General features: G+C 37.8%; 1 protein-coding gene across 10 annotated transcripts in view; it reads left to right on the top strand.

The window, feature by feature from the left end:
- AGFG1 (ArfGAP with FG repeats 1) overlaps nucleotides 1–20,923 on the top strand; it is a 36,637-nt gene that overhangs the window by 9,058 nt on the left and 6,656 nt on the right. For 3 of the 10 annotated variants that reach the window (XM_085069583.1, XM_085069579.1, XM_085069580.1), the window contains exons 2-8: nucleotides 438–531; nucleotides 10,986–11,101; nucleotides 11,648–11,810; nucleotides 12,822–12,978; nucleotides 18,622–18,741; nucleotides 19,275–19,433; nucleotides 20,381–20,590. In XM_085069583.1, the coding sequence (XP_084925709.1) occupies nucleotides 438–531; nucleotides 10,986–11,101; nucleotides 11,648–11,810; nucleotides 12,822–12,978; nucleotides 18,622–18,741; nucleotides 19,275–19,433; nucleotides 20,381–20,590 (1,019 nt within the window). The remainder of the gene's footprint in view (nucleotides 1–437; nucleotides 532–10,985; nucleotides 11,102–11,647; nucleotides 11,811–12,821; nucleotides 12,979–18,621; nucleotides 18,742–19,274; nucleotides 19,434–20,380; nucleotides 20,591–20,923) is intronic. The other 7 variants (XM_085069581.1, XM_085069582.1, XM_085069584.1 and 4 more) reach the window with 4 other exon arrangements.

Raw genomic sequence — 20,923 nt, 5'->3', positions numbered from 1 at the left:
TAGCTTGAAGAAATCTAGTTGTTGGTCAGAAGTTGTAATAAGAGATCAAAGTGAGGAAGTAGTTGGAAGGAAAGAAGATGACAACAAAGGTACCCAAGACTAGAGAAATTAAAGGTAGAGGTAAGGGTGGACAACCTTGGGTAAACAGATTAGGATTTAAAAAAAGTCTAATTTTATCTTCTTAAATTTGCATAGAAAGTATCATGCATGTGCATTTGTGAACATTGGTCTCCCCTGAAGTTCTATTATTCAATTTTGTATACTGAATGTTATTTTGAAAAGAGTTTACACAGCCTTAAGTTGTGTGGCAGTAGCAAGAAGTATGTTTTAAAGAGATGGCTCCTGATTTTAAAACTGACTGACTTCTAGCTGTGGTGTTAAACGTGTTTGTATGATGACAAATTTCCCAAGTGCTGAGTACTTCTTGCTTTTTTCAGGCGGGGCTTGAATCCACCCCACAGAGTGAAGTCGATTTCAATGACTACGTTCACACAACAGGAAATAGAATTTCTGCAGAAACATGGAAATGAAGTAAGTATTATTTAGAGCATAAAGTGAGTTTGGCACTTTAATATTAAAGGTTAAAACACTACTTAAGGAAAACTTAGTTGCGGTTTTTGTTTTTTTTTAGCAAAAGCTAGACAGAAGTCTTGAAGCCAAAATCGTTTGAAATGAGGCTTCTGAAGAGCTTGTTTCATTGGGTAGCTGATGATCATAATGTTGTTGCCCAATCCAGACAATCCAGATTCACATGATCAGTATTTCTGAATTGGGTTCTCTTTTGATTTTGCATAAGGCAATATGCAGCCATCTTTTTTTTTTTTCCTGCAAGCTCATAACTTGAAACTGACTCTGGCAGTGTTTCCTGAAAGAGTGTACTGTAAAATAAATACAAAAATACAGCTTGTAGCTGTATTTCTTCACAGCAGGTTTTAGAAAGTCTTCTAGTAGTTTTAGTGGCCTCTTTACCTAATAAAAGTATATCCATGTTGAATGTTCTTGGAGAGAGGAAGTAAAGGGAGAAATTGTTATCTACTGAGTGGCTTGTGGCAGCTTTGGAGGACAAATTCTAGTGTACTGGTTTTTTTAATTGTTTTTAATAGAAGAAAAAATCTGAGGTAAATGTTGGATTGGCTCTATGGGAACACACTGAGCATTTAAGCTCTGGATGTGGCTATTGCCATCTTCAGTTTGAGGGTGGTTTGTGTTTTAATACCACAGTGTAGCCTTGTGGATTTTAGAGGCAGGTTTTGCCTCTGTTCGAACTAGATAAAGTTCTGCTTCACATTGATTGCATCTGTATCCTGTTTGGTAGAACTATTGATTGTAGGCTAGGGAGTGTTTTATTAGTGTGCTCTTGTGAGGCTTTGTGAGGATAAATCCCATCATTCACTAAAGTGCTGATACTTAACTTTCTTAAACTTGGCCCATTCATAACTGTCAGGTTGAAGAATGAAAATAAAAGAAGCAATTTCTTTTTCTGTCCTGGTAAACATGCATTATTTGTTGAAATGACTGTTCGTGGATGATTCCTGTGGACAGAGCTGGAACAAGGCCTGAACTCTCTGAGACTTCATAAAATACTCTTCATAGCTTAAGTTTGTTTTTAAAACTGTAGAGCATTGCATATGTGTGTGTATCCATGTAGAGCATATTGCTGACTTTTTGCATAGGGAAAATGAATTTTAGAATTTTATAAAGACTCTTCTGTGGAGCCACACAGAGTGTCTTACCTTTCTGTAAGATTAGATTGTAAGCTCCAGCTTTGCTTCAAATTCCACAAAGTGTAAAGGATGACGTGTGTTTGTAGCTCCCTCCCTGCATTTCTTTTAATTCCAGTTTATTTACTGGATCTGCAATGTCTAGAGAGTGATAGAAGTTTGTTTTCACTGATCTGGAACCTTAAGTGATCCCTTCTCAACTGATCAGTGTAGTTGTCTGTCTCATTATAGCCATGACTAGTCTGCTAATCATAATGATTTAGTTGATACATAATTTATTATTGGCATAAAAGAATTCACAGATCTCTGCAGTGCTATTCTGTTTCAAAAGCAGGGGCTTTTGTGCTTGTAGTAGTCTAATCAGAGAATTGCAGTGATTTAAATGAGCTGCCTCATAAATGAAGATGTCCTCCTGAGTTTAGTTTTAAGTTGTTGATCATTGCCTTAATTCTTAAGTAGAACTGAATAGACACTTGTAAGTGCAGATGATAGATTTGAGTACTCAGATATTGAACAGAAATGATTATTGTTTTAAACACCGGTAGAAGTTTAAAACCTAGTTAAGCATGTTTTCACTTTGTTGTACTTTATATTGCAGTAGTTAAATAGGCATTTTGCTTTCTCTTGTTGGTATTGGACTTTGGAATACTTATCTGCAGATAAGATAATGTATTGGACAGATGGAATTCATCTGAGCTCACAAAAAAACCTGTTTTGCTTAGCTTCCTGTTCAGCATCGGAGGCTCTTGTGTGTATAGGAAGAAATGAAATATCCTAAAATAAGACTTTTCAAACGTGGAATTGTCCAGTGTTGTAATATCAACAATTAAAACAATTCTACAGTGATAAATATAAAAAGAATATAAAAAGAAGCTTGACTTTTTGTTTTTTGCAGTCTGTCTTGTTTAACTTCCATTTTTCTGTAAATTCTAAAATACTTTCATTCCCACTTTTTTCTTCTAGTCTTTCTCCAGCATGGCCAAGGCCTCTGTGATAACCTTTCTTCCTTCCAGATGAGTAGATCATGGTTGTACAATAGGGATCTTGTTCTGAATACAAAGTAAAATAGCAAGAAAACTTCCATGAGATAAAGTACTTAAGGTGCTGAGTTGTTCTTGGATGAAGTAGTTTACCACTCTCCTTCAAAGAGTATTTATAAGGTCAGTGTATTGTATGAGGTTGAAGTTCTCTAAAACACCCAGAAAACAAACAAAACAAAAAAACCCACTCAACCACTCAAACCAAACAAAGAAAAAGCCCATAACACTTTGTAATATTTAAATACTAACATTTCCCCAGTTGTTGTAAGTGACCCTTGTTGTGGCACACGGGTAAAACATGCAGTTACTGAAAGGCTTCTGTGAAGCACCTACTTTGTGGAGAAATTACTCAGAGCAGCTCTTCTTCAGGTGAGACATCATCTTCTTCCCTGTATATACACATTCTAAGAAATGTTTTTCTGGCACAGGTAATTTGAAGTTTATTTTAAATGAGTTTTTAGTGCTTCAAACACAGCTTTAAATCATTTTACTGTATTAGAAGACACCAATATTTTGATGTTGCTTACTCATCTGTAGGTTTAGACAGAGGTCCAGACTCCAGCTTTGCTAATGTTGGGATTAGATCACTGCAGTGAGAATGGAGGCATCTTCCAGCTGATATTCCTCAAGTGCCTTTTGAAATCCTTTTGAAGGGTGAAGGCAATTCTGACTCACTGGGTAGAGTTTTTTTATCTCCTTGCTCTCTTCATGAAGAGCAGTGTGAGGTATTTTCACATTTTCATGTTAGGAATTGTGGGGAGGGAGTGATATGGAGATGTTTCTGTTTGAATACTCATCCTCAAATGATGCTGACTCTGACTAGACCTCTGATTCGGTTGTGGAGTGGTAGTAGGAAGTGAACTCTCTGTTTGCAGAAAGTGGAGGTGGTGCTAATCTCCTGTTGCCATTATAGCTGTGACTATTTATTCAGAAAGTTTTCCTCTAAGCTGAAAAATAGTATTATGAGGCAAACCAGTTATGTAGTTAATTTTTCTCCTACCCTTTTGAAAAATGACAGGTATTTTGTAACCTTTCCAAATAGCCCGTTCTAATACGCATGTGGTTGAAGAAAAAGATCTTTATGATCTTGTCTTTAGAAAATCTGTGTTCCTGTGGGGTAAAGACCATGTTTACCCAAGCTAATGAGTAGAATACATGCAGTTATGCAGAGCTGCTTGGGGTTATTTTAATAGTGCTTAATTTTGGTTTGGTGCCAATCTTCTTGACTCTCAGTAGTACCTGTGCAAGTCCCTGTTTCCTGCGCTCTTGCAGAACTGGCAGCAGTTTGAGTCTGGTTCAGAGCTGGTGTTAGGCCAGACCAGAGTGCTTCCCTAGAATCTCCTTTGCTGTGGAATGTGGCCTAGAAACCCTGGAGTGGAAAGAGCAGTCCTAAGATGGAGCTGATGAGTCCTGACAGCATGAGCTGTGCAGTCAGGTGTCCTTGTAGTACATTGCTGGTTCTGCTAATACGATCTAGAGATACATGAGCTGATTTTGTGTAGAACAATGTCTTTGTTAGCAGGATTTACTGGCTTGGCTCTGCTTATGAAACAACTATAACTTCTGAACCCAAACTGCCTTTGAAATTGGTATGCTGGCAGTTTAAAATTCTTTTAACCTACAGAGATTAATGAATAACATTGACATCAGAAGTGCAGAATTACTAAACAAAGCTATAACTTGCTTACATAAGGAAAGAGTTTCCAAATCTTTCTTCCTGTGGGGTGTTATGTTTTGGAACATAGTTTTGTTGTGTGGTAATGTGCATTTCTTTGCACTGTCAGCAGTACATTTGGTGCATAACTGAGGATATTTTATTGGCAGGGAGGGGGAGAATAAGAATCTAATTTGGCATTTACCAACCTCTTGAAAGGTAATATCTCATTAGAGCTTTTTAAACTAGACTGACGTGTGTAATCTTCCTATGCAGTGGTATGTCTGGGTCTCAAGAAGTGTTCTAGGTCAAGTCGTGTGCTTTTCCCAGTTGAAGTGCAGCTTCTATCACCAGAAGGACATGTCCTGCTAGAGTTGTTCTTTGCCTTGCTGCCTACACTGCATACCGGAGCAGGAGGCTTCATGAGCAAGAACTTAACTTTGCTGGCCTGACTGAATTTTTATTAATCCTAACTAGCGCAACTATGCTAACAGGAGTTTCTAAAGTGTGGTGGCTCAATGTGTTGTGTAAGCAGAAGGTCTTTGTCTCTCCTATATCCGCCTTCCCACGCACACTGAAGATCTCTATCGGTGAAATAGTTATGACATGGCAAAGCATTATTTGGTAGTTGAAATACATAGCACTAGAACAGAAATCACCATAATCTCAAATTCTCAGGGTTCCTGCAAAATTTGATGGATAATGCTGATTCTTTTCTTGATTAGCAGTTTAGTGTGCCTGTTCTTCCCCACTTGCCCAACTGTAAAACAGACAGGGGGGAAAAAACCACAACTGCTTGGAACTCCTGAAAAAATGAAATGTACTGGAGGCTGGGTTTTAAACCAGAAGCCTTTCTGATTAACTTTGTTTTGTGGTGTTCCAGATATGCACTGAATGGGATGTGTTGTTTGTTGCTTTCTTTCAAAGCTGAAAACAAGGGTAATTACTCAAAATGTAGGACTACAAATGTAAATAGTGTATGGAAAACCTAATGTATGGTAAATATAATTACTCTGAGAAAAACAGTTTCTCCCTCAGATGGAATAGCTGTGGAGTGCAGATTCATGGAAACCAATGGCATGAAGAGAAATATAGGTAAAGACTTTATTATAACGTACAATATGCACTTGGCCCAATTTCTCCTTTTGATGATATATTTAAGTTACGGCAACTCACAGTTTCTGCCTTGCTACCTCCTGGGTTTTTATCTAGGTCAGGGTGAGTAGGTTGATGCTGGTTGTGATTCTCTTTCCCTCTTTACTTCATGCTGTACTTACTGATCTAATTCTGAACGTCCCAGTATCTGGTTGCCAAGTGTCTAATGACATCCCTTGCAGGACTGGAACTTGTTGGCAGAGGACAGGTACTATCCTTCCCAAAGCGGTTGTAAAGGGATTCTCATGAACTTTTAAATTTCATGAAGAAAATTGCTGAATCTTGTTATCTACTTATTGCTACCTGACAAGATAAAACTTTGCTTTGTCTTGATTTTTGCAGCCCCTTGAGTGTAGTAGGGGCAAAACTTCGAAGTATTCCTTTTGTCAACCCTTCAACAAAAGTAGACTTTCAAATGCTGCATACGCTTAGTCATTCTGACTTCAGTGCTCTCCTTTTTTTTCCCCTGCTCCATTGGTGAACCAGTGGGACATGGACTAATTATACTTTTCAGGGACAGTGGACAATGATTATGGATTGTTGGATATGTTCCACTGTTTCTAGGGGCTTCCACATAACTTGAATGTTTACTCTTGGCTCCAGCTTGTCAGGCTCTTCTCTAAGTAGAGCATTTTGTTTGATAGAGCTGTGGTTATCAAAAGGAGGAGTGTAGCAAAGCTTTTGGTGAATAAACAGAGCTTTTGAGCAGAGGCTTATTTGTGCTGCTGTTGCAGAAAGAACAATATTAATATTAAATGGCTGAACCAGACTGTTCCCAAGGAGATGGTGCAATGTAGAAAGATTTCAGAAAGCCATAGAATTTTTAGGCCCAATACCTTAATAGTAGTGTTGTGTAATTGTGTGGTAAGTTGGGGTGATGCTTCATGTATTATCTGTAAAAGCAAAAGAATGAGTAATTCTGTTAAAATGGGGCTAAAGATGTGTAATGAAACTTGAGCAGTAGCATTTTCTGAATGAGCTCTGCAAGTTGGATTTATATATGGAGCAGTGGTTTGAAATGGAGAGTTGGTTTGAAATACATGCTCTTTGGGATATCAGACTTGAATTTCTCTAAGCATGCATTTTCAAAATAACAAAAAATTGAGATCAATTACTTCCTTTTTTTTTTCAAATGATGGGTTTGTATTAAATAAGAAGAAAACTGTGTTAGTACTGGTTGCTTATGGCTTGGGTTTGTGCAGGTTTACATTTCTTTTAATGCCTTTTTGCAATTCCTCCCTGCTCCCATGTCCTGCAACCAATGCCATGCAAGAGTCAGCACATGCTGTGAATAACTGTGCTGAATAACTGTGGGAGTAACAGTGCTGTTCAGGTGTCCTGCCTGGGCAGCTGTCGGGCCAGACAGAACATAGCACTGAAGCTTATGATGAAGTATTGGCAACTAAAGTTGCCAGTCTGATTTTTTTATACTTCTGCTTTTTTTTTTTTTTGTGTTATAATTAATCTTTTGGTATCTGTCCAATTCAGATGGTGAATTAATGGGGAGTAAGCAGGATACTAAAGATATAAATGCTGAGTAATCATTCCCCACCATAAACAACAAGTTGTATGGCATAAATTTCTTTGTTATTTATCATAAGAGTAACCTTTGAATAGATTTGAAACAAAAAAATATGATGGCCTGATCAATAAAAATATAGCAAAAAAAAAAATTTCTCGCTGCAAACTTCTTTCATTGCATAAGATTCAGGACTGTTGGTGACTGACTTGAAAATGGCTATGGAAAGATAACTCTTTCAAAAAACCACAATTACATGATGTGACTTCTGTCTCTGACAACAGTATTTTTTAAATATTCTTTTTCAGTTTTGATTTCATGCTGTGGTGTTGCACAGCACTCCGCCATTTGTGTTTTTTTAGATGGCTGAAAATTGTGTTTTGTGGCTCACTTGAGGCATAATCAATGCAGTGTTGTGGATCCCTGTCAAGTCAGATGATAGTGGCAGAAGTATAGCTAGACAGAGCACACAGGTCACCAGCAAACAAGGGAAGACAAGGGGCCTTTTATTGGGCTCTGAATGCCTGCTTGGAACGGCTGCTGATGTTCAAAGCATTGTGTGCTACTTCATACAGAAATATGTGCCTTTTCATGGTTTCTTGTGTGGTACTAAAGCTTCATAAAATAATAGCTTGCTGAAGGACTTAAGTCAGAATTGTGTAGGTTGGAAAAAACCTTTAAGATCATCAAGCCCAACTGTAGTAGGAAGACAAAACAGCCTTTTTTTGGCATAAGCATGGTCTGAAATGCCCTTATGAGGATGTGATTTACCCTTCATATTCTAGTCATGTTATACACCCACTTAAAGTCTTATGGTTCCTTTTCATCATTCCCACTATTGAAATCCAAACTACTCTTATCTGTTATGGGGGTCTGGTTTTGTTTTAAGATGTGTCTATATTTAACAATTTTTAAGAAATTGTACTTTCTATGATAACTCTTTACGTAAAGAAACCTATGTGAAATTTAATTTGCATCCTCAGACTCTGGTACAATGAGAACTTCTTGCTGAAGTGTGTGTGACTAAGTAGGTTCTTTTGCTTGGTGGTTGTGTGTTGCCCATTAGTAAAACTGTTCTCTCTGCTACCAGCAACAGAGAAACACAGAGTACCTGGGAGTTTGTTTAAATTAATTACAGTAGTGACTTAAGGCATATTTCACTTGTTACTTCTTTTTGTGGTTAGGTATTTAGAAGAAATAAATTGCTCCAGGAAACACTTTTGGAAGTCTGCTTTCTGAAGGTTTGCAAAAATTGCAATGGAATGGCAAGAGCTGATGCCTTTAAGAAGCTTGCATCATTTTAACCTAACAGGTGTTGTTCAGCACAGTCCTCCTCCGTTCCTGTTTGCATATTCATAGAACTGTATCTACTATAGCTCTGTAGCTGGTAATGATCTGAAGTCACACAGCATCTTGCTTTCTGAGTCCTCATAGAAATCCTCTGTAGTGATCACAATGGCCTGAGACTTTGACATGGAGTTGTGGCAGGGTTTTTTGTTTGCTTGTTTGGGGTGGTTTTTTTGATGGTTTTTTTTTTGTTTTTTTTTTTTTGTTTTTGTGTTTGCTTCATTTTCCTCTCACTCCAAATGCTTAGGCACTTCAGGGTGAAGATGAAGGAGAAAACAGGGGGGGAGAAAGGTGAAAAATTGGGTTGTGGTTTGTTGCTGTGAGTTGATCTCTTCCAGGTTTCAATGGTACCAGTAATATGGTAATTGTGATGAGTTTCTTTGATCTGACTTGTTTTGGGTGGCAGGAGAAGGAGGAGTAATTGGATGGCCTGACGTGGGTGGGGAAGGGGACCTCCTTTTTCATTTGCCAGCACATCTCAGGCTGGATGCAAACTGATTATAATGGTACAGCCCCAAGTGTTACAGTGCTGGGTGCAGAATTGAGTAGGGGCTGTTGTAACATTTGCTTTCTGGTTGTCTGAAATTAAACACAATTTTTCTTTAGTGTTTCCTGATGTTCTTTCCAATATTGAAATTGGGATTGGGAGGGGACTGTGTAGATTTGAACACCACCAACACCTGCTGCTAGAGATTCTGTAAATAGCCACAAGCAGGACTTCTCTTCCTCCTAGCAATCATATGACTGCTGCTTATATAGTTATACTCACAAATCTAACTATGGAAATACTACTGCTGGCCCACCTCAGACTATCCATTGCAAGTTTAAAGCTACACACATAAATATTCTGACTTTATGCATTTTGTCAGCAAAATGTAGTAAAAGATTGGTACTATTAAAACAGTGATTCATACTATTAGCTTTTACTTTAGAACAGACTTATGACTTTTTTGACTAAGTTTATCTTCTAAGTTTGTATGAAAAAGTATTAAACAAATACATTGTTTCATTTTATCTATTACTATACTGCAAGTGACTGTTTAATTTTGAGAACTCAGATCAGTGCATTGAACTTGACCCTTTTATGGAGTACAATTGCAGAATTAAATGCAGAGTAGCTGAGTTTATTTGAGGTAGGAACTATGGATCTTAGCTCAAAATTATGTATCTGTATAAATATTTATACAGCTCTTAGGTGTATAAATATTCATTTAAAAATATCTTTTGATCATTAGATCTGTTTCCTGTTGTTGTTTGTCTCTATCCAGTAGATTATAATAATGTTGATAATAAGGACTGTTAAGTGTTGAACATGCAATCAGGCTATTTAGAACTGAAACATCAAGTATGAATTACATAGTTATGATGTCTGTCTAATCTCTTTAATCCTGAGCAATCTTTGAAATTACCTATAAGATTTATCACGTTTGTCAACTAGCTCTCCCTGGCCAGGTAAAGAAAACCTGTTTGGGGAAGATGCTAAAGCAGAAGTATCACAGCTTGTGTCTTGAGTTTCCAACCTTCAGAGCAGTCATTTTTACAGCTCTTAGTTGTTAGAGCCTGTGCTTCTCCTGAAGGTCACTGGGGACAATTTTGAAAACCTGACACTTGCAGGGATAGAGGGCATGTTTGTAGTAGGCATGTAAGAAGGCTGGTCAGGGCAATTTTAGAAAGGGCGTGGGAAGAAAGGGTATGCATCATAAAAACAAAGCTTTTTTGACTGGGCTTCTCTGGAAGAAACCTGTTCTAAAATGGTACTCTGATTTTTGAGGGCAGCTAATGTTTGGTGTTATTGTTTGGGTGCATATTCAGGTTAATTGCAGAATACTCTGAAGTGCTTAAAATATTTTCAAGTTAAAACTCCTACGTCTTGTTTAGTTATGAGAACGTTTTTCCTCTGGTTTTGGTCAGGAACTGGAGCATACTGAGATTTTTTCAAGTGGTTCAACTTTTGCTCTCTCACAAGTGCAATTAGAAAATGAAATTGGAGCAAGAGTACTTTTACCTATTTTCACTCAAATTAAATGTGTATGATATTGTAGAAACTGCATCATGGTAACAAAGGCTGTGAAAAACCAGTTCCTGTACTCAAATAGTAATTGTAAGTATAAATACTAAACTTTAGATCCTTTAAAATGTACCATCTGGGGCTTAGGGCATATGGAATCAGTTGAAACAGTTTAAGCCCTGAAGTACAGTAAGGGAATGTGTAGAATTAGGTGAAGGAGAAGAATCTTAAAGATTACTAGTAGAAATCAGGTGCTTTGCATTTCATGAATACATTCTACGAATATTTTATAAAAAGAGTGTTGGGATGGTGAAATTGGATGCTGGGATGTGCTTGCCCTACTGTGACAGATGGTCGTTCAACTTTAGGTATTTAGACCAGTGCATGGTGCACCAGGCAGTTGTTACAGCAGCTTGGTCTGGAGTAGAAATTATGCAGCCACACACTTTGATGGTTTTAAAATAGTAAACTAAAGTAGGATTTGAATTAAGGTGTTTTCTCTGATGAATCTGTGTTGTTGTGTTTTTTGTTTTTTATTAAGGTGTGCAAACAGATTTGGCTAGGCCTATTTGATGATAGATCATCAGCAATTCCAGACTTCAGGGATCCACAGAAAGTAAAGGAATTTCTACAGGAAAAATATGAAAAGAAAAGATGGTAAGATACCTTTACCATTATGAAGATTGCCTCTATGATGATAAGTGAAGATGGACTGTTTCCTTTCAATTTGAGTGTGCTTTCCTTCTTGTGTGCCCTTTGGACTAGATTGCACAGCTCTGTAAAGTGAAATGATTTCTGCACTTTATTCAGAGCTCTTATAGGAAGCAGAGAAGACAAACTAAAGAAGTTTCTCAGTGTTCATATTGATGGAACAGAAATGGCTTAAGAGGATGTCAACAACAGTGTAAAGTAACAGTGTTGCAGATTGATATTTCTCATGCTATTTATTGGGATGGGAAAGACATGTTTTATATTGAATAAGTGTAAAAATATTGATGACTTTAAATTCTAGTCAATTTCTGAAAAAAATTCTGGCCTATTTAAACAATGGGTATTTTGCAAACTACTGATAGAATCTATTGCAGGCTTAGGGGTTTGGTAGCAAAGCTGAGATCTGCCAGTTCTCACACTTCAGACTTAACGAGCGTTGAGTGGAACTTCTCACATTAAACTTGTAAAAACCATTGCTCTTCTTGAATATAGGTATGTTCCTCCAGAGCAAGCAAAGGTGGTGGCATCAGTCCATGCATCCATATCGGGGTCTTCTGCCAGTAGTACAAGCAGCACACCTGAGGTGAAGCCACTCAAATCTCTCTTGGGAGAAGCTGCACCCACACTGCACTTAAACAAGGGCACACCCAGCCAAGTGAGTACTGACAGAGCTCGGGAGCACTGAACTGCTTTGCAGCCCTTGTCACTCTTTCAGTGGCACAAAAATTCTTGCAGTAACAACTGCTATGATCTATAGGAACTAATATGGTCACTGCATTTCATATATTTTATTGACGTACGTACATATTTGCAGAGCAAGTACTAAATTAAGTTTGTTTCTATTGACCAAATTGATTTTTAGTGGTTATTTTCAGTAAGCAGAGTTTTCCAGTGTGACAGGTTTTATTATGGTTGTCTTTAGCATAAATATCTCTAAAGTTTGGACCTAATGAGTTGTATTTTCATCTTTGATTTTTCTGTTTGAAAAGAAGAATGCCTGATGCTGTTAACCATGAGATTAGAAGCGAATATGTGGATGAAAGCATGCCATGTTTATTATTGCTTCCTATGCATTTGGAAACTGTCTCATTAAGTGGCTTTCGGGGGCGTCTGTATGCTGTTATGTGAAGTCAAACAACACAATGTACTTAGATTTTTGGAGGGAAAACAGGTTTTTTTTTTTTTGAAAACTGCCATCAGGATACAGGCAACTCTTGAATGGACACCTCTTGGAACTCAAATAGTAGAAATTTGCAATGTCAAGCCTTACTATGAAATTCTTCAGTTTTTCTCTCCTTACACAGAATTCTAAAGATTTTTTCAGGATGTAGTGCATAACTATTTTCCATCTTGTAAAATTAAGTTTTATTGTGTGTATTTGCACAGTATTTTCAGTTTTAAGTACAAAATCCGAAGTTTCTAATAATATATTGCTACTTTATTCCTCTCGGTGCATTAAACCACGTAAAAATGCTGCAGAGTTCCTTTAAAAGCAGCAGTAGCAGCATAAATAGGAGGAGGGGGTGTGCTACATACAGCATTTTAAACTTCAGGAATAAATGTCTTGTTAAAGAAATAAGCTTAGTCTAGCTTTCTAATATTTTGTAAATGTCAGTTTGGTAAAATATCACCTTTTTGTACTAGCTAATTGAAATGTTGTTTGTAGTCTCCTGTTGTAGTTCGATCTCAAGGACAGCAGCAACAAGAAAAGAAACAATTTGACCTCCTCAGTGACCTTGGCTCAGATATCTTTGCTGCTGCTCCTCCTCAGTCAACTGCTACAGCAAATTTTGCTAATTTTGCACACTTCAACAGTCATACAGGTAGGTATTTGGACCAGTGTATCCCTTTTAAATGTATAAAATGTGGTTTTAATTTTGGTGACTTTAGTCTAAACTTCATGAGGTGTATGTAATCTCTGTGCCTTAGCAGAGTTGTATTGCTCAAGATTTCTTTCAGGTCTCTATAAAGAAAGGTTGAAAACATAAAGACTGACAATTCTGCATTTGGAAGTGGGAGTTGCTGTAGCTATTTCCTAGGATGTATGATTACACTGTTTCTGCCTACTACTAAGCTTTAAATTCTTCGGGGGAGAGAGCGAGAGGATGAGTAACAAAATATCGGGAGAAGCTCATATTAGACCTTCAATTTTCTTTCTGAAAATTATTAGGAAGAGCATTCATGAAAAGCAAGCAGATACAGAGACTTTGAGTTCAAATGCATTGATGATAACAGCCAGTTTGTCAAAATATAAACAAAGGCTTGCCCAGTTTAAAGAGTGACCTCCCGTTTTGTGTGTGTGTGTGCCTGTTTGAAAGCTGAGTACTGCCCATGTGGGTAGTATTCTGTAGTTTCAGGAAGAATAAACAAGCCTTGAGCATATGTATTGAGTGAGGAACGGGGATAGGCCTTGAATTCTTAGAGGATGACTTCAGTAAAATATATTGAATCCTAAGGGTTTTCTTCTTTTTTAAGCCAAAGATCTAGAGTCACAGCAGTCTCTCCTAAAGAAAAAGTTAGTTCTGTGGTCACTGAAGTTTGTTGTTGCTAACTTGCATTGTAGTTGTGGGAAAGTACCTTTGCTTGGCTGGTCTGAATGGGCTTTTCAGCTAGTTGGTCTGAGAGAAATTGTGATGCTGCTAAGCCATCCTGAATAAGAGAGATTTCTTGCAAATCAGTCCTGAAACTGTTAACAGCCAGGATAAAGTGTCATAGATGGGACTTAAGAATCACATCTGAGGAACTGAGCAAAATACCAAGAATTTATCCAAGTTAATGTTGTGAAATAAATGGCTGACTTCAGTAACACTGCAACAGCAATTTTTATTTCGTGCATTCTGCAAAATCCTTAAAATTAGATTTCATGTTAATCATCTTTTTGGAGGTGTTTTAACTGGGAGAACTTGTGCTGACTGGCCAGTGCTGTGTAGTGTTACTGAAAAGGCTGCAGATGGTTAGCTCTTTCTAATAATTTCTTTCCAGACTTGTTGCTGAATGATTATTTATTTGTATGCTCTTAGTTATACTTTTGCTTTTTAGAAGATGAAAATTCCATTAAAGGAGTATTTCAATACTGTGTTCCAAATCTAGGTAAAATTCCATTGCATCTCTGCAGGGTAATTTTCAAAAGAACAAAAAGCTGTAGGAACACTACAGAATAATCTGAGGAAAGAGTCTGTTAATTTCTGGTCACAAACTAGCCATTGTGGTAATTCCCATGACTTTGTTACATAAGTTTTAGAGCCCAAAGCGGTTTCAGGGCTAGTAAATCAGTTTCTAAACAACAGAAACCTGTTTCTGAGTGTGTGATAGCTGAATGTGTATTTCAGACTTGTTACCCGAGGGTGTTCTCTGACTTGGGAGAGTAAAACGCTTGTAAGGTTTGTCCTGTGTGCAGTGACTACAGCGTAGTGTTGGCGGGAGAAATAACAAAATGTTACAGACTCTTCCCTTTGGAACACGAGGAGGGTTGATCAGTCTTGCCAGCTTTGGCAAAAATGAGTCTGAAATGCTCATTAAGGAGCTGTATAAACATGTAATTTTTGTTAGTAATTACACAGTGCAGCGGAGGATGGGAGGATTTGTACTTAGTCCAGCACTGCTTTCTCGAAGTTTATGGTCTGCTGTTCTTGTTTTACGGCTTGGTTTTAGCTATGCCAATAGGGGATGGACTTTTTCCCCTTCCTGTATGTGATGGCTAACTAAAGGAATCACTGAAGAGACCAGTAATCTTCAGATCCTTCAATATTAGTTACTGAGTGCAGCAGCTGATAGGAAAATATTAACAAACTTGTGCTGTAATCTCTAAAGTGTAGGTGTAAATCTTCAAAATTATGCAGGAACTGCAATTTGTAATATGTTCCTGCTTTCCAAGTTCTTTAATGTATTAAGCTGGCTCAGGATATTGTTGCTTATTGAAGGGGAAATACTGACCTTATATTACTTCTTGTACTTAATTTACAGAGTTTTGTAATTTCTGCAAAATTGAGGTTTTGTAGATGGTATGTGACTAATCTGTCTGTAGTTTATAGATTACTAATAGCACCAAGGATCAAAATTTTTACCATGTAGATTTCTTATATACTAATGGAATAGAGGACCTGCACAAAAGATTTAAAAGACGTGTAGTGACACAACACGACTCTATCAGAGATAACATGGGAGAAGAGGTTTTATCTAGAAAAAGCAAAATAGTATGACATAGTTATTTTGTAGAGAGGTTTTTTTTTACTTAGGTATATGTAGATTTTATTTTAGTTTTTTCTGTTTTGCAGTGTTTTATGCCATTATTGCACACCAGGTAGTGCAAACCTCGGAGAAGAAACTCTGCAAAGGCTGTGGGGGCAGCTGGCATTGCCATGACTGGTGTTGTCATACCTGGATTTAGCCAGCTGGCTTTTGTACTGTCTTGTTGATCTGCAGTGTCAACAGCAGCTGTAAATCCATGGCAATCTGCAACCCCCTGCAGTCCCTGAGCTTACTTAGGATTGTTCTTGGGTTTTTGCATGGAACTGAATTTTGGAATTGGCAGTCTACGTATTGTCCAGGTGCAGGAGAGTACAAGTCTTACCTGGTCTTTACCTTTGTGCCACGTTTATGAAGGTTGAAACTATACTGCATAGAATAAAGCAAAATTAATACCAGAATACTCTATTGAAGAGTCTTTACAGCAATACTGTTTGAACATGGGTTCACTTGAAAGTCATACTTCATGTCAGCTGATGCAGTAAAATTAAGTGTTTTGTAATGTAATACACTCCAGCTTTTAATTTGGACCCAAAAGATATTTCATTTAAGATTGTTGACATAGTTTTCTGTTTGTGTGAGTGGTTAAAATGAATAATCGTGCCATTATTCTAGGAGTGACATTTATGTACTTAATCCTGTTTGGTCAGCTAAGCATCAGTCTCTTGCCTATCCAATTGAGGCATTAGGATGAAAGTACCACTTTAAAATGAAAGTGAATTCTTAATCTGTTCCTATTAAAAAGCTACTGATTTAAAAACCAAAACAACTCAAACTTTGGAATTTGGAGTTGGAGTCTGTAAAAGGCTGTTTGAACCAATACAGATGATATAATAGAAGTAACTTTTTATTTTGTTTGTGTCAGCTTTTTCTCTTTACATACTTCAGAGGTGAAAATAATTTTCCCAAGATTTTGCTTTTTCTTTGATTTTTTTTTTTTTTTTTCTCCTTGCTGACTCTCATACTGTGGTGGGTTGACTTTGCCTGGTTCCAGGTGCCCATGGGGGCTGTGTGTTCAGTCTCCATTCGGCAGGGTTTGGGGAGAAGATGCAAAAAATCTGATGAGTCAAGAGAAAGTTACTGTCCTGGGCAAACCAGACCTGACTTAGTTTACTGACACTTAATAATAGAGTAGGATAGTAAAAAATAAAACCAAACCCCACCTCCATTCCTTCTTGGGAGGTATAATTTCACTGCTGACCATTTTCGCTCCTCCTCATGAGGGCGCCTGGGAATGAGGCAGTTAGTTCATTTTGTCTCTGGTGCTGCTTCTTCCTCATGCTGTTTCCCTACTCCATTGTGGGGTCCCTCCCCCACAGTGGGATAGAAGTTCTCAAACTTCCATGAACGTGAATCCTTCCTATGGCTCTCAATTCTTTGAGAGCTGCTTCAGTATGGGTCCTTTCTGTGGGGTGCTGTCCTTCAGACAGGGTCACAGCTCCTGCCAGAAAAACAGCTCCAGTGTGAGCTCCTCTTTATTAGCCTGAGCTTCTGCAGGGAGCCCGCTGCAGCAGGGGCTTTCCATGGGTCCAGCCTCCTCATGTCCTCTCTCCCTGCTCTGCCTGGCTCCTCCACGGGCTGCAATGGCAATGTGCTGCACTGTGGTCCTTCATTGGCTGCAGTGGACAGCCTTCCTCACCATAGGCTTCTCCATGAGCCTGGAGCATGTCCTTCCCTCCCTCTTAGCTGACTTTGGTGTCTGCAGTGTTTTCTTTTGTATTTTCCTCCGTCCTCTCTGCCACAGCTGCTTCACCCTGGTTTTTAACCTTTTCCAAACACAGTACCACAGGGGTGCCACCAGCGTTGCTGATGGGCTCAGCTTTGGGCAGTGGCAGGGCAGTCTTGGAGCTGCAGCAGCTGTGCAGAAATGGAGGCAGCTTCTGTTCTCTACTCACAGGAACCACCCCTGCTGCTCCCTGCTGCCAAAACCATGCCCTGTAAACCTAATGCTCATGCACACAGTTTTTTAAAAGTGATATTGAGTCCAGTCAAACCTCACCCTCTCTCCCAATGTACCCTGGGAAGGAAAATGCTTGCACTTCCATTTGTATTGGCAGCATTGTGGAATACAAATACAGTTCGTATTAAAATGTCCTTTCAGTCTATAAATCTGTAGTACAGATGCTTTTGAATAGAAATAAGTGAAATAATACAGCTTCTAATTAGCACTAGCAATCTATTAAGTTACAGTACTTAAGCAATCAGCATAATTTATTCTCTTTGTATATACTTTATCTGCAAAATCTCTCCAGAATAAACAAATTCTAACCTAAAAATATAGTGTGTTGCCATCTGTTATTCCAGAAGGTGTTTTGAGCTTTCTTTAGATAGTAACTCAAGTTATCTATATAAAAAGGTTTGGTTTGGATTTGATTAAAAACATTTTTTCATTTCTTGCTTGTAATAGAGTTTAAGGGTTTCTGTGGAGCTTATCAGTTAGGCAGTTCCTGCAATGCAATTCCTGTTGAATCTATAGATGCTTGAATGTCCAGCTGTTCAAAATTAGATTAGTGTTAACTTCTATTTTCTCCTATAGTATGGCATGAAAAGAAGGCGAAAACTGAAATTCTGTTTGAAATTTCCTTGAATTTTGTTTTGTGGATACACTCTATGAATGCTATCTTCTTGACATTGGTATTGGTCTTCCATATTTCTGTACTCTGATTAAGTTTTTTGAAAGACTGAATTTTCCAGTTAAATGAATTTATGAACATCTCCAAAATTATTCAAGTGGTGCTAAACTAAATTCACCTAAGGAAGAAGCATTGGGTGTATGAGGAATTTGAATTGCCAGTATGTTACAAGATACCGTCTAATTTTTGTTCCCAAAGAAATGTTCAGTTAGCCCACAAGTTCCAGTTTTGGAAACTATCTGGTATTCTGGACTTTATGGCTGTTTTTTTCCTGAGCAACCAGCACTGTAAATACTCCAGGGTTTAGCTGAAGTGTACTGCATCAGGTTATGGAATTGTGAGTAGCAGCTTGTGTGAGGAGGACAGAAGTAGCATTAACTGGTACAGCTCTGTGAAGGTGATTTGTGAAAGCTTGTTCGAAGACATCTTTCAGTTGTAGAATAACATGTAATCTTCTTCATGTTAAAAGCAGCTCATGGTAGGACATAACCTGTGGAGGCTGTCATGACCATGAATTCAGTTAATACATCTGTTTTTGTGTTTATTTCCCATATCCATTAACATGTTTTGTTCCTTTGCGATTTACAGCGCAGAACTCTGCCAATGCAGGTTTTGCAAACTTTGATGCATTTGGACAGTCTAGTGGCTCGAGTAATTTTGGAGGTTTCCCCACAGCAAGTCAGTCTCCTTTTCAGCCCCAAAATACAGGTAGAACTCCTAGCATTTTGATTAATACTTAATTGAAATAATCCTTACCTTTATGTTGGAAGGTACTGAAGTTGAGTTTTTCTTGCATCTGCCTGCTTTAATGCGACCAAGCCATCTGAAGCTCTGGGGAAACTCAAAATGAATTCCTTGTGTTTGGTGTTGATTTTTTTTTTCCCCTAACGCTACTCAGAAGTCTGATTTATGGCACTGTGTTTGTTAGCTCTACACCTGAAATAACTATGAAAAGAATGAACTCTACTGCTTTTAATAAGTATTGAATTGACTGTCTTCTAAGAAAAGCTTTTCAGTAGATTGAAAATGTCACAGTACCAAAAAAGTGTGTGTCTATGCATAGGTATAGCATGTGCACACACTTCAGTATGTTTGACTTCATGTGTAGAGCCTATTGCTAAGATTTATTTTGCTTTCCTTTAATTTGATCACGCTTTAGAACTTCTGCTTGAGTTTACACTTGCTGTTTGTCTAGATCTTTGGCTGACTGACTTTCTTTTCCTTTTTTTTTTTCTTTTGAGTGTGGTGTTGTTTTAAACTTTTTTTTCAAATTTTCTTTCTCCCTTCTTATGTTAACTTTAACCCACACACAATTTCTGGCTGTCCAGCGTTCAGAACGCTTTCATCTAGCTGCAGTTTTGGTGAATTTACTTCAGCTTTTCCTCTCCAGGCTGTACACAGTAAGTTCCACGCAGTGGAAAACTCAGCTTGCTTCATTTTATGCCATTGTAGTATAGCACTTCCATTCCTACTGTTGCATATGTTTCAACTTGTTGATTATGCTTTTAGAAAAATGTGTGTTCTGTAGTATGAGTGGAATCATCAACCAGCTGTTATAAAATGTGATAGACTTAATGGAACAATTCATTTAAATTTGAGTTTGTGACCTGCCTAGATTAAATGGTCTGGACAATGAAGAGATGGAAGCTCATGGTTTCATACTTGATCTGAAGTTCAGTTGTGTGGACCCATATCAGATTTCTAAAATTGATTTCTGTATCTATGACATCAGTGGAGACTTGTTACAAAAGAGCTGTGTTGTGTCTTCCCCCTCACCTCTTTCCTGATTGGATGTGGTCTAAAATTTGAGAACAGGGAACCAAACTTACTTTCTAAACCTGGGCATGAAATCATACAACTTTTGGACTTCCAGGCACTGTTTTTTGTTTAAGTTGATGGCTGACATCTGAAGTGACTAAATGTTGAACCACTAAGTAAATGCAAATAGTAGCTATTCAATAGCCACATATGATAGGGAAATGGAGCTTCTGTATTTTGAATATTAAAGATTAAGACAAATACATATTTTTCTAGTAAGATTTTATTACTGAAATTACTTTTAACAGCTAAGAAATAGCATAGAATTTTCAAGATCAAATTATGAATGTGATTTAAGCTGCTGAAGTTTGGGTGTTTATCCCTGATGTGCAGTCCAAAAAATATAATTTTTTTCTGATGACCCACTGAACTTTGAAGGAAATAGGACAGAGTCTTAAATGTGTAGGATGGGGCAGGCAAACACATTGCCTCACATAACCACAAAGGGAGGGTTATTGTGCCATTAGTTACAGTTGGAGAGACGTTCTAACTTTAGAGCACTGATCATGTTTAACTTAATTTGTTACAGGTGGAAGTGCTGGATCAGTGAATGCTAACTTTGCCCACTTTGATAACTTCCCCAAATCCTCCAGTGCTGATTTTGGAGCCTTCAATGCTTCTCAGAGCAACGCCACAGCAACTGCAGCCAGTAAAGCTGCAGTGAATAAACTGAATCTTCAGTCAGCTGACAAATATGCAGCTCTTGCTAATTTAGATAATATCTTCAGTGCAGGGCAAGGTATTAAACTTTATTCTTTGCCATGATTGTTCTGTATAGTTACCACAAGGATGGCTGTGCTTGTCAAAGTACTGTAACTGTGTTTCAAAATTTCCTTTTTCTAAGTGATCGGTAGAATATTGTGTCAGTGTGCCCTTAACGTGTAAGATGTGAATTTTAAGACAAACATCATTCCAAAAGCATGTCATTAGAAGACTGCTTTTTGGGAACCTATTTCCCATCAAGATGAAGAATTATCATTGTTAAAATATCATTATTAGTGCAATAATGAAAACATATAAAAACACAAATATATATTTTATATTTGTACTAAAGCCTATAGTAGATGCTCTG

Source organism: Lichenostomus cassidix, chromosome 9 (assembly GCF_008360975.1).
Source record: "Lichenostomus cassidix isolate B80296 chromosome 9, HeHo_3.0, whole genome shotgun sequence".
Classification (NCBI taxonomy): Eukaryota; Metazoa; Chordata; class Aves; order Passeriformes; family Meliphagidae; genus Lichenostomus; species Lichenostomus cassidix.
Note: the sequence above shows the minus strand (reverse complement) of the source record. Positions and strands in the feature narration are given on the sequence as shown.